The sequence below is a fragment of the Trichomycterus rosablanca genome, chromosome 5, assembly GCF_030014385.1.
Source record: "Trichomycterus rosablanca isolate fTriRos1 chromosome 5, fTriRos1.hap1, whole genome shotgun sequence".
NCBI lineage: Eukaryota > Metazoa > Chordata > Actinopteri > Siluriformes > Trichomycteridae > Trichomycterus > Trichomycterus rosablanca.
This window is the reverse complement of record NC_085992.1, coordinates 33,481,568-33,495,250: the sequence shown is the minus strand read 5'-3', so window position 1 is coordinate 33,495,250 and position 13,683 is coordinate 33,481,568. Positions and strand designations below refer to the sequence as shown.

At 42.1% G+C, this 13,683-nt stretch overlaps 1 protein-coding gene across 11 annotated transcripts in view; it reads right to left on the bottom strand.

The window, feature by feature from the left end:
• Window positions 1-13,683, bottom strand: part of kiaa1109 (KIAA1109 ortholog) — a 70,448-nt gene that overhangs the window by 47,372 nt on the left and 9,393 nt on the right. For all 11 annotated transcript variants that reach the window (XM_062996037.1, XM_062996043.1, XM_062996042.1 and 8 more), the window contains exons 9-29: window positions 13,368-13,447; window positions 13,130-13,277; window positions 12,875-13,031; window positions 12,706-12,784; window positions 12,503-12,594; window positions 10,788-10,905; window positions 10,365-10,520; window positions 9,236-9,333; window positions 8,942-9,123; window positions 8,746-8,852; window positions 8,330-8,520; window positions 6,005-6,214; window positions 5,769-5,906; window positions 5,504-5,680; window positions 5,271-5,399; window positions 4,510-4,629; window positions 4,092-4,372; window positions 2,140-2,384; window positions 1,822-2,017; window positions 797-1,592; window positions 529-599 (exon numbers count right to left, since the gene is read on the bottom strand). In XM_062996037.1, the coding sequence (XP_062852107.1) occupies window positions 529-599; window positions 797-1,592; window positions 1,822-2,017; window positions 2,140-2,384; window positions 4,092-4,372; window positions 4,510-4,629; window positions 5,271-5,399; window positions 5,504-5,680; window positions 5,769-5,906; window positions 6,005-6,214; window positions 8,330-8,520; window positions 8,746-8,852; window positions 8,942-9,123; window positions 9,236-9,333; window positions 10,365-10,520; window positions 10,788-10,905; window positions 12,503-12,594; window positions 12,706-12,784; window positions 12,875-13,031; window positions 13,130-13,277; window positions 13,368-13,447 (3,771 nt within the window). The remainder of the gene's footprint in view (window positions 1-528; window positions 600-796; window positions 1,593-1,821; window positions 2,018-2,139; window positions 2,385-4,091; window positions 4,373-4,509; window positions 4,630-5,270; window positions 5,400-5,503; window positions 5,681-5,768; window positions 5,907-6,004; window positions 6,215-8,329; window positions 8,521-8,745; window positions 8,853-8,941; window positions 9,124-9,235; window positions 9,334-10,364; window positions 10,521-10,787; window positions 10,906-12,502; window positions 12,595-12,705; window positions 12,785-12,874; window positions 13,032-13,129; window positions 13,278-13,367; window positions 13,448-13,683) is intronic.

Below are 13,683 nucleotides of genomic sequence, written 5' to 3'. Positions count from 1 at the left end.
AGTAATGTATCCTGGAAATGTTTTCAGGTATTAGAAAATATTTTTGCCATTACCCATCCACAAGTCATGTTTTCCAAAAGTACTGCCATGGTACTTAATGTACCAAAACAAAGGTTGGCATTAATCAACTGTTTTGTACAAGTATTTGTATTAAACTGTTACCACAAAGCCATTCAACTGACACCACACTGTTACATTGTAGAAATTGAACAGAATGGAGAAATTTTATTTTTCTTCTATTTAAGTCTTTGTCTATAAAATTGTGTGACACCAACAAACTGTAAAAATGCCCAAACAGTTCAATTTCTTTTGTAACTAAAGAGTTCATAAATACCGATACCCCCACTGGCAGAGTAACTTAGTAATGTCAATAACAATAAACTAAATAAGTTTACCTAATTAAACGTCTGCCTAATATAGTGCATAAAAATTGTGGTATTTTTGCTCTTGCTAAAGTAGAGAGAATGGTTGAGACTGGATTTGCTATTCACATTTGTTACCATCATCACTTGCATCATGTCACAGTACCTGTTTATATCTCCCATGAGCTGAATCCCTCTGTCCAACAAAGAGCTGGCAGAGAGACCTGCCTTCACAATCTGCAGTAAAAAACATAGCGCATCCAACTTATTAATAAATGCTTACAGTCCTAAACCATAAGCAAACATGTACTGGTTAAGTTAGTATATTTGATTTCTGTCCAAACTGCCACAATATTTTCAATCAAAATGTATTGGTATAGCGCTGTCTATAATAGATAGAGAGAGAGAGAGCATTAACAGTAACACACACTGACCTTAAAAGCAGGAATGGACAACTGATCAAAAGATGCAGAGCTTTCTTCACTTGTGGGTGTGTCCAGGTCAAGAGGGCGGTGCAGGGATGACTTTGATGTCCTCTTATTGGTTGGCTGCTTGACAGACCAGTTTGACACATGATAATGTGCAAGATAATTACTGTAACAAGCCATTAAATGAGGCTGTGTTGTTAGCAGGCCAGGCTCGGGTCTCTCTGCTTCTATGGAACCCTCTTCCTCCAATCCGAGTGCAGAGACAAAAGAGGCCTGAGAGGTGTGGCTAGGCAGTAGAGTGGGGCGGCACTCGGAGATCGACATGGGTCCTTCTACACTGTGGTAGATTGAGGTGCGACTGTGTTCGATATGAAGCTGTCCTTGCTGTCTTCGCCTGCGTTTCCTCCCTGGGTATGTACCAGGCCCCTCATCACTGCTAATTGGTTCAAATTCCTCATTGGCACTGAAGTAAGCCTCGCTATCTGCGACAGACATGGTGGAGTCCATCGAGCGGTACTGATGGAAAGTGCTGGAATCTGCTGAGGGAGTAAAGGGAAAAGAGCCGTAGCTCCTGCGCTGTCTCGGCGAGTCCAAAACATTCTCATCACTTCGGGACACGTCACTGCTAAACTGCACACCAGCAGGGGGCGGGACTTTCTCCGCAAAGACGGCGGCCGATAGGCTTTTGGTGCTACCTAGGCGTGCCGAATGGACAGAGGACTGGCGCTTGAGGGGTGAGCGCAGAGGAGATCGAAGTGGTGGGGCTTCGGGGACAGGACCATCAGTTGTTACATTCATTAACCTGTGTAAATACACACACACACAATACAGCTTTAAATAAGATCTTAGATGTGTGATATTGTACATAAATGAAAATAAATTCATGACTTTCATTTGCAATAGAGTTAATATCAAATGTGGTGTAGGGTACAATTCTGTGTACTTAGTGTGTTTTACAAGAAAAATAAATCCAACAATGCATTGATGTAGAGAGAGTGAAGTACCACAACTGCTATAATATAAATACTCACTCGGCACAGGGGGAAGGGCTTTCTCGCTCGTTTGCTAGAAGTGGCAGGGCAGCACTGCAGGAGGAGTTTTCCTCAGAAGAAGACGCAGAGCTGTGAGAACGCTGAGGTACCTGTAGACTGAGATGCTGACCACGCCTTTCCATGTCAGGCGCTGGAGCGGGAGAACACGTCTCCCTACGCATTCCTGCACCTTTAGCTGTATAAAGCATATATGGTAAATTTAACCAACATTAACCATTAAACTTATCCAGATTTAACAAAATCAAATTAAAATAAGGCAGAATATGGCAAAGCACTGGAAAAGCCTTTGTAACATACTCTCAGGAATTTTAGGTGGTTCCTTGGTGACTATCCACTCCCCAGGCTGTAAAAGTGACTGGCCATAGCTCATGTCAATCTCAGCATTGACAGTCGAGAAAGCGGAGCTTGATGAGGGGGTCATTTCGTCTAGCCGAAAGAAGTCCAGACTACCCGTCGATCCACCAAAGAAACGACATCCACCCAAACATCCGCACCGGTTTCTGCTTCGTTTGTAAGTTTCCTCTGGCCACAAGAACCACAGCCTGATAGAACATAAACATACAGATATGTAATTTATCCAAATATAAAGTAAAAAGAAACAAATTTCAATCCTTTTTTTCTTCTAATGTACTGTACATTTTACTTATAATGTAGAAACAATGTCTTTTGGTAGTGTTCTAATACATATAAACAAGAACGTCTGCATTAGAGCCTTGTGATTTTCCATTTAACAACCCCTAAGTGGATGGACGAGACCAGGCTGTCAAACAAAAATAACAGCTCACTTGAAATCCACCTGTTGCAATTTGATCTGATTGGACATGGTCTGTAAAGAAACATCTAGGTCATAATGGCATTTATTGCAGAACAGAAAGATGGAAGCCACTGTTGAGTAAAAAGCATATGACAGCCTGCTTGGAGTTTACTAAATGGCATGTACAAGACAATGTAAATGTAAAGGCAATATGAGGAAAGTGGAGTTTGCATGTTCTAAAGAGGATAAAAGTGAACTCTATTGGCAGAGGAGCACTATGTCTGGCAAAAAATTGAACTCTTTATTTATTTATTTTTGAAAATTTTATTAGGATTATAACGTCATGTTCTACACACTTTGGTTACATGACAGGACAGATAGTTACTCGTTACACAAGATTCATCAGTTCAAGTTCAATATCAAACACCGTCAAGGACAATTCTGTATCTCCAATTAACCTCTCTTGCATGCCTTTGGACTGCGGGAGGAAACCAAAGCTCACAGAGGAAACCCACACAGACACGGGGAGAACATGCACACACAGAAAGGACCCGGACCGCTTCACCTGGGAATCAAACCCAGGACCTTCTTGCTGTGAGGCGACAGTGCTACCCGCTGAGCCACCATGCGGCCCAATTCTATAAACAAAAAATCTGCATAGCACGGAGTCTGCATAAGAGCCTTGTGATTTCCCATTCAACAGTCCCTAAGTGGATGGACGAGACCAGACTGTCAAACAGAAATAACAGCTTAATCAAATTCCACCTGTTGCAATTTGATCTGGGTCATAAAGATCTTTACTGCAGAGTGGCAAGATGGAGGAGACTGTTAAATAAAAGGCATGACAGCCTGCTTGGAGTTTGCTAAATGGCAAGTAAAGGACAATGTAAATGTAAAGGCAGTATGAGGAAAAAGATCATCTGGTTTAAAGAGAAAAAAGTGATCTCTACAGCCAAAAGAACAAGCGCTATGTCTGGCAAAAAAAGATTGAACTGCATGTTCTCTTCACTGGCTTCCTGTAGCTGCCCGCATTCAGTTTAAAACAATTAGGCTCGCCTACAAAGTCAAAAATCGACCAGCTTCAAACTACCTTAGAGAGCCACTAGTCTCGCTCTCCTTGATCCATTACCCAGAACTTGAGGAAGACGAGCATCAAGGCTCTTTTCTGTACTTGCACCCAAGTCTGAACGTCTCTCAGCGTCTTCAAAAGATGATTAAAAACCTTCATCACCTCTTCACTAAGCATTTAAGCTGAGAACTAACAAGTATAACTAACGCTCTTAATGTAAATGTAATCTAAATGTAATGTAAATAAGAGTATCACTATGGTTAAATCTACCGGCTGCTTCTTAACACCAGAAATTCTTATCAAAAACCCGGACTTGTACAGGGCTCATCCTTCCCATCCCCCGAATGTGGTGTGTGGGTGCTTCTGTAATGTGTTTTGTCTCTATGACCCCACCATACATCAAAGCTACAGTAAAAGTTACCTTACCTCTTTGTTCGCATGTCATGCAGTTCCAGGAAGTGTCTTTGCACTTCATATTTGACGGGATGGTCAGCAGCTAACGCCACGTCAGCAGTGATGAGGTTAAAGGTCACAGAACCCGCTTCTAGCCAATTAGATCTGCGCAGAATGGGAGGAGGCAGGCCAAGCCTTGCCACTTCTTGCTGCTCAATGAACTGGGCAATAACAACATCCTGAAGAACAGCGCTGATGCCCTCACCTACTGCAGGGGTGTGCAGGTTACAGGTAGCCAACCGCAAAGCACCCGTCTGGGAGAGAAAATAAACATACCCTGAGGGTCAGTTTTATTTCACCGCTGGCATTAAACAATTCCAGGTCATAGACTGAAGTCTGTGTTTATTTTAGCAGTTTGACAGAAAGTGCCCTTGGGAGCACTACCACTAACCTTAATGTTAGCTGCACAGCCATGCTCCACAATGAAAATCTGGGCTCCATCCACCGTCAGCCGAGTCATGGTGTACTTCAAGTCCTCAGACGTCCGACAAGGTCCAGGCAAGGCTGCATACTAGACACATTAATATTTAGACATTAGTGAATGTTCATATTAACACCAAGTCACAACATGTGGCTCTGCTTGGTCACACTGAAAACAGGGCTAAGCGCAATAAGATACTATGTGAACGGCCCAATAAAGCGGTGGAATTAAAACTTTTAATGACATGACTCATAAACATGTGTAAAATAATCTAGCACACCAGGGCTGAGATTCTAAGCTTCCAGGTTCGAATCTCAGCTCTGCTACCAGTTGGCTAGTCGGCAAAATTGGCCAGTGCCTGCAGCAGACAAAACTGGCTTCCAGTCTTCTGGTTGGGAAAGACTAAGTGGTGGGGTTATCAACGCTGTGTAAGGACCTTGGTTGCCCAGGGCACCTGTACAGAGGTGGAGGAGCGCAGAGATTGGGACATGGCTCTCTGTACACAAAGCCGACCTCACGTGCAAATCCACCAAAGTATGGGTGAATAATAAGGAATTTGTGAATTGTGCACACAGCAGCGGCTTGGCTACACTAAAATTGATATTAGCTAATGGTCATAATAATGTGACTCGACAGTGTAATAGTTAAAGTTTGAAGTGGTGTGGTTTGACCAAAAGATAATCTATTTGTTGTGTCTGGTCAGAATTTTTGACGAATAGGTGTTTGTCTACCTTGGCATCACAGGTTCTCTGGTCGACTCCATGCTGACAGGTGACCGATGATTTAGGCTGCTCTAGCTGGAACTCACGTGACACTACGTGAAATAAAAACGTCTCTCCCCATTCCAGCAGTGAGGCACACTAAAATGCAAACACAACAGTTAACACTTTCATTCTTCGACTCCAAAGTAACTTATTTGAATCTGCTGATGGTTAACACTTCTTTATTTTTTTTGGAAACACACCTGTGGCAAAGTAACTTTGCCTGTGAGAGCCCCGGTCTGTACATCAATGAGCCAGGCATATTCAATTGTGTCACTACCAGCTGGTAAACCTTCGGCTGAGAACATGGCATGGGCTCGCATCTGTAGACCCGAGAGGCTGAGATGCCCATCACGCAACACCCCATCCACTGCAGGTCGCTATGTGAATAAAAAAGTAGCAAAGGTTAAGGAAGGATATAAAATCTGAATTTTGAACAAAATAGGGACAAGGATGCATCCGGCCTACCTGGTAACTATCACTGACAAACACATGCAGCGGTGAAAGAATTAGCTGCAACATGGTTTCTTTGTATCCTTTCTTCATCTCGAAACACAGCCGCTCCAGATATCCTGTCGGACCCTCCGGATTGTCACTGCTACAGTGCTGTCATACAAAGACAAGGTAAACCACAGGTTTCAATTATTGGTCCACTGCTGATCACAAACAATCTTATGACAAATCCATGAGAGCCTTTTACTGACCATAGGCAGGCGTCCGTGGACCTTGTGCAAGTTAATAAGAACAGTGATCTCCCAGGGGCGCAGTGATAGAGGGTTGGAATTGTCTTTGTGCTTGCTTTCTTCCAGACCCACTCCAGTCCAGCCAGATGATGAGGAGAATGAGCTTAGTCCTGGGCTGGACAAAGACTCCTCAAAGTCTCTGTACATGTCATCCTCCCCAAAGTAATTTTCCTACAACATATAGTATTACCCTAACTTTAAGTCCATTCGCATGCATTGAGTTATGGTCAAAAATCTGTATCTTTTCTACCAATCAAAAATGATATTTATCAATGTATAATTGTATGTATTAACTAATGTTACACATATATTTAAATGATGGTATTGTTTAATTGTATGTGTTGACAAATTATAAATGAAGGGCTTATTTTATTATTGTACATTATGATTATTTTTTAAATGCATTTTCCCCCTTATCTCACAATTGCATCAGTTGGACTCCCGATGGCATCCAGGGAGGGTGTATATTCGTGCATAGTCCACCAATCCCTTCTTATTCTCTCATACTTCGGTGGATTTGCATGTGAGGTCGGTTTCTGCGCCCTAATCTCTGCTCTCCTCCACCTCTATACAGGTGCCCAAGGCATTGATAACCCCACCTATTATTGGTCCGGTCTTTTTCCATGCAGCAGACTAAAGGCCAATTTGCCAAGTGTGCCTGCTAGAGGGCGCCCAGCCGCCCGGGAGCAGAGCTGAGATTCGAACTCCGGAAAGTTAGAATCCCAGTGCAGGTGTGCTAGCGGATTATTCCGCTGTACCACCTGGGAGCCCATTGTACATCTTTTTAAATATCTTGTAATGGGGCAGGACATGCCTCACCTGAAGTAGTAGGGGTAGCACAGTGCCTGTGAGAATGGGTAGGAAGCTTAACCAAGGTAGATTGAGACTTGTGGATAAAGAGCCATGAACAAAAATAAAGCTACAAAAATAATGGGTGGCCAAAATTATTGAAAGATGCAATAGAACACATAGACGAGCACAGTGGAGTAGGGAATATCACACTCTATACGCTTGCCAGAAAAGAAGACAGATGTTCACCCCATAGGAACACAAGACAGCATACATCTGGAAACTCAAGTGGCCATGCGCTCGCACCACAGGGACATCTCCAACACCCCCCCCCCCCCCCCCCCCCCCCAACACACAACCACAGAGGAGAACCAAGTAGGAAGAAATAAGAACAGGAAAAAAAAGAACAGAAGTGAAAACGGGGATTATTATAACACTAGTTACTCAGTCTACTGGTGCATGATAACTCAGAACAAAAAAAGGGAGGCCAGGTGGCAGTTAAAAAAGAGAAAAACAGCCTCTACATATAGCTGCAGCTCTCACTGTAGGTATTCTATTGCCGCTAAAAATTTTTGTGAGTGTAAATCAATTATGCAGCACCCATCCACCCCCCCACCCTTGGTGAAGTAGCAAATACTGCGGATACTATTAAATACCTCCTTTTGAATGCTTACAGAGCAGACTCTACCTACTGAGGAGACATTTGGAGTGCGGAAGGCACTCCTGAGGACGTTCTTTGACACAGTGGTGGCATCAGCCATCTTTTATGGAGTGGTATGTTGGGGCAGCAGCATCTCTACAGCGGACAGGAAGAGACTAGACAAACTCATTAAGAGGGCCGGCTCTGTCCTGGGGAGCCCCTTAGACCCAGTGCAGGTGGTGGGAGACAGGAGGCTGTAAGCCAAGCTGGCATCCATGCTGGAGAATGACTCCCACCCCATGCATGAGAGTCTGGCAGCACTGGGTAGCTCCTTCAGTGACGGGCTGCTTCACCCAAAATGTGTGAAGGAGCAGTATCGCAGGTCCTCCCCTCCTGCTGCTGTTAGACTTTACAACCAGCACTGCTCCAGACAGATCGTGTACACACACACACTTTGAACTAATCAATACAATGTGCAACATTCTTCATGTGCAATTTTTAAAGTAATTGTGCAATTATTTTTAAATATTATTTTCCAGAGTTTCTTATTGATAATTGTCTATATTATATATTGTATACTTTAAACTGTTAATTTGTTTACTGAGTGCCTTGCTATCCCTTTGCTGCTGCAACACTGTGAATTTCCCCACTGTGGGACTAATAAAGGTTTATCTTACCTCTTGCTTTCACAGTGTGCCTAAATAATGTATGTTATATTTGGAATTTAGTGATCAGACTTTGCATTTCCTTATGAAGACAAGACTACTAGTTACAACCAATTAAGTAATGTAGTGAGAGTGGTACAGAGATTCTAGGATTAAAAGGTGAACTAGACCTGAGAGAGAGGGCTTTCATACCTTGATAGAAAGCAGGGCTCTGAGCAGGGGGCCATAGAGGATGATGTGAGAGTCAGGGCTGAGCTCCATCTCTACATGCAGCTTGTCAGGGGGAAGCAGGCTGGGGTCTGATGGCACACGAGGAGGTGAAACAGAGGCGGAGTTCTGTGGGGGTCGTAGGGCTGACAGCATAGACTCCTCCATCTCAGAAACTGTGCACAGAGAAAATGTTAACATTCCGATACATCAAGTATCTTTAATAATTCAGCATCTGAGTTTTTGAGCATTGTTGACAGATATGCAAGAGAGAAGATTAAAATAAATAAAGTCCATCATGTTTAAATAATCTACCTGTAGTAGAGGGCAAAACTATGTTTGCATACACAACCAAATATATACATGATTTATACTTGCAAGAGCAATGCTGAGTAACTTACAGGATCGTTTGAGCTGCTGGTCAGATTTCTGAGGGTAGATGGGATGCCAGGTGTAGTCAATAATCAGCTGGAAATTTGGCACACTCCAGCAGTCTACCCATCCAGCCCTAATCCAAAAGAAAAATCATAAACATGCAATATAAAAAGCTCTAGAGAAAACCATAAAAAGATCATATGAAATCCAGAGCTTACTTACTCCGCATTGGTCATGTTTCTCCAGCGAGTTTTGTTGATTTTTGGTGGCGCCCCATGGGTCTCCGCTGGCATGCTATTGTCTTGTGGACACTTGGTGTACTGATAGTTCTTTGCAAGAGTGAGTAAGGGGTATCGGCTAGGGTGGCAGTCAGGCAAACAAAGCCTCATATCTGTGTCTTCTGCCTGAGAAAACAAAATCCTGAATATTCAGTAATCCTGGCCAGTCATGTTGAAATCTATTTTAGAATTGACTACTCCATGCAATAAGCTTGGAAATGTGTGTGCCTTTACTCACTTTCAAACAAAAACATGTGTTACAGGTAACAGGAACAAACTCGTGAAAAGGTAAAGTGAAGTCAATATTCAGTGTTTCTCCACAGGCAGCAAGATACACTGGAGATTAAGGAAGAAATTATGTTTTACACATATGAGTCGGTTAATTCTTAATAGACCAAATGGTGAGGTGCAGTGGATTCAGAAAGTATTCGGACTCATTACCATTTTGTGTGTTTTCTGTGTTGGTGAGTTGATTTTAATTTCAATTTTATTTGCTGTGCTTCTGCATCAATCTACACTTAATCACTGATAATGACTAAGTGAAAACACATTTTTTAGAAAATTCATTAAAGATAAAAAACTGATAGGCACCCAGGTGGTGCAGTGGGATATTCCGCTAGCACACCAGCACTGAGATTCTGAACACCCCCGTTCGAACCTCAGCTCTGCTACGGGTCGGCTGGATGCCATCTAGCAGGCACAACTGGCAGTGTCTGCAGCAGACAAAATTGGCCACAGAGTCTGCTGGGTAGGAAAAGACCGGACTAAGTGGGTGGGGTCTTCAAACGCTGTGCAAGAACCCTGGTTAGCAAACCGAGGCACCTGGGTAGAAGTGGATGAGCCTCATGTGCAAATCCACTGAGACACAAGCGAAAAAGAAGGGATTGAGGGACTGCACACTGGTCAGAAGGGGCATGGAGCAGGCAATTATACCCTCCTCGAATTCCCCAGCAGCGGATCCCAATTGCAACCTTAACTGGCTGGTTGATGGTGTCTGAACAGAGATGGTGAATAATGGAGAGCACTGTGTGACTCAATACTTATCCCTGTGTGAACCTGCGTTGTGCAGGCAATTATATTCAACTAGATTAAATTATTTTGAAAGAATGTGTGGATGTGTGCCTCATTTTTATGGGTCGCTTCAAACTGCCGACGCTTCAAACAACGATCAGTTATCAGTTCAATTAATTTAGCAAACACTGCATCTCTTTTATCTATTATAAAATGTTACCATTTTAAATGGTAACACTTCTCGACTTGTAATGACATATAAAAATGGTTAACATTGACATGTCTGACATGGTTTCTTTTAATGCTTCTTAGCTGTTTTTAGCTGTTATGATGACCAGCATGGTTGCCTTCCATACCATTCTCTTGTTGTTTTGTTGAACAGTCAATCCAGTTGTGCTGATTGGAGGCCCATATCATTTCAAACTGGTGGAAATGCACGTTGAACTTCCAGGAATATGGAACAAATGAGTAGATATCCGGCTCACTATCACTAGACCAGTCTTGGATTAGATCTGTATACAGTAAAACAGCAATGGTTTTCATTCAGCTTGTAAAAAATAATAAAGATAGCAAACTCACTGTTCTGACACATGCACCTTTATTTAATAATGAATTTTCCAGTGTTATGGTTAATTATTAGTGTTTAACTTCTTAAACATCTCTTACAGTTTGCTTGATTAGATACAGTGTTAGTACATTGTGCATGTGTGTCAACTAGGTTGCAAGTTCACACCAGCATTGTAATTAGCTTAGGAAGTGAACCTTATGTAAGTCTTTACCTGTGAAGAAGTTTTTTTGTGCATAGATGAAATGGTAAGTGGCTTTATACACTTCAATGTCACACTGCCAGGACTGGGGCATATTCCATACACGTGGGTAACTGGCTATCACATGGAACTGAACAGAAGAAATAAACAAAAATTAATTACAACACACCCACACACACGTTTTATATATTCATATACAGTGCCATCAGAAAGTATTCACACCCCTTCACTTTTTCCACATTTTGTTACGTTACAGACATATTCGAAATCCGATTTGAGTATAGTTTTCTTTTAAAAAATCTACACGAAATAGCCCATAATGACAAAGTGAAAACATGGTTTCAGACATTTTTGTAAATCTTTTAAAAATGTAAACATTTAAACATAATAGGTACATAAGTATTCACACCCTTTGCTATGACGCTCAAAATTGAGCTCAGGTGCATCCAGTTTACACTGATCATCCTTGAGATGCTTCTACAACTTGATTGGAGACCACCTGTGGTAAATTCAGTTGATTGAACATAATTTGGAATGGCACACACTTGTCTACAAAAGGTCTCACAGTTGACAGTGCATATCAGAGCAGAAACCAGGCAATGAAGTCAAAGGAATTGTCTTTAGACCTCCGAGACCGGATTATGTCAACGCACAAATCTGGGGATGGATACAAAAAAATTTTGGCAGCATTGAAGGTCCCGAAAAGCACTGTGGTCTCCATTATTTGGAAATGGAAGAAGTTTGGAACCACCAGAACCCTCCCTAGATCTGGCCGGCCCGACCAAACTGAGTAATCGGGGAAGAAGGGCCTTGGTCAGAGAGGTGACCAAGAACCCAATGGTCACTAAGGCAGAGCTCCAGTGTTCCCTTGTGGAGATAGGACAACCATCCAGTAGGTCAACCATTGCTAACACACTCCACCAATCAGGCCTTTATGGTAGAGTGGTCAGATGGCACATGGCAGCCCGCTTGGAGTTTGCCAAAAGCACCTTAGGAATTCTCAGACCAGAGGAATTTAAATTCTCTGATCTGATGAAACCAAAATAGAACTTTTTGGCCTGAACTACAAGCGTCATGTCTGGAGAAAAACAGGCACTGCTCATCGCCTGGCTAACACCATCCCTACTGTCAAGCATGGTGGTGGCAGCATCATGCTGAGGGGATGTTTTTCATAGAGGGTAAGATGACAGCAGCCAAATATAGAGAGATTCTTCAAGAAAACCTGCTCCAGAGTGCTCTGGAACTCAGACTAGGGCAACGATTCATCTTCCAACACGACAATGACCCAAAGCACAGCCAAGATAACAAAGGATTGGCTTCAGGAGCAGTCTGTGAGACGCTGCCCATCCAACCTGACTGAGCTTGAGAGGATCTGCAGAGAAGAATGGGAGAAAATGCCCAAAAACAGGTGTGCCAAGCTTGTACAGACATACCCAAAAGACTTGAGGCTGTGATTGCTGCCAAAGGTGCTTCAACAAAATATTAAGCCATGGGTGTGAATACTTATGTACCTATTATGTTTAAATGTTTACATTTTTAATACATTTACAAAAATGTCTGAAAACATGTTTTCACTTTGTCATTATGGGCTATTTCATGTAGATTTTTTAAAAGAAAACTATACTCAAATCGGTTTTCAAATATGTCTGTAACATAACAAAATGTGAAAAAAGTGAAGGGGTGTGAATACTTTCTGATGGCACTGTATATTCAAACAACATACTTACAGCCAGCATCTCAGCCTCCAGTAGAGTCCTGTATTGCATGCTGCTGGTGGTGTCCACATGCAGTAACTGCCCTTTAACAGTAGGAGAATATCCTTATAGAGAAAGAGGAAGAGGGTCAGGTGACAAATATTGAGCTTGGTAATATAAAGGTTTTTTGTTTAACTACATGGTTAAACAAAAAGTTAGCAATAAGGCTTGGATACCATTTTCCCCTACTGTCATAGGAATGTTGACCTCCAAATAAGAACCAGCACCAACATTGACATGAATAGCATTTGTCTCCTATGAAAAAAAGAGAGACAGAAAAATTTTTTTTAATACAGTTTCCTTGGCACAGACAGTACAAGAAACAAAGAGAACAAGAAATCATACCCTATTTTTGGTAAACAGCAGGTCTATGGTAGCATCTGCTATGATGTTCATGCGCAGTTCAAATGCCTGGATTTGCCTGGGTTTTCCTGGAGTGGCAACATCGCTTACTTTCATTGGCTGATAGTCTGCAGGCAGAAAGAATTTCCACAGACTGTCCCTGTGAAGACAGAATAAAGAAAATATTTATATCTATTCTTATTATATAAACTGAAGTATACTATTAGGCAGGGATTTTACTATACTGTGTGTAAATACCTCTGTCTGTCAGCCCATGGTCCATAATTAAAATCTGTTCCTTTTCCACATACTATATCTAAGCCCCAGCATGGAGGCAGATCCTGCAACTTAGTACCCTCGGAGGAAGCGTCTGCATCCCCGTTTTCTAACTCCTCAGGGACCAAACCTACACGTTATACATACAATTTAGTTTATTGTCAAGTAAAACAAGAAAAAAGCCAGTGAAGCAGTATAGATAATGATTGAAAACACATACCTGGTTCATCTTGGTAATAGTAGATGTCAACATCATTTGACTGCATAACAACAAACCCCTCTCCCATGAGTCTAGGTGGCCTGAAAACAAAGTTGTGTGTCAATGTCAATAGTTGTATTTGTTCATTCTAATTCAAATTGTTATGTTTCATAGTCTTTCCCAAAAGATCTGAAATAAGGATGGTAAAACAAATACGTGTTGTTGGTAAAGCTGAGGGTAAAAGATACAAGATCTTCAGGGATTCAGGGACAGTGGCAGCCTAGTGGGTAGAGCTGGGTAGAGCTTTGAACTATCAATTGAAAGTTTGAGAGTTTGA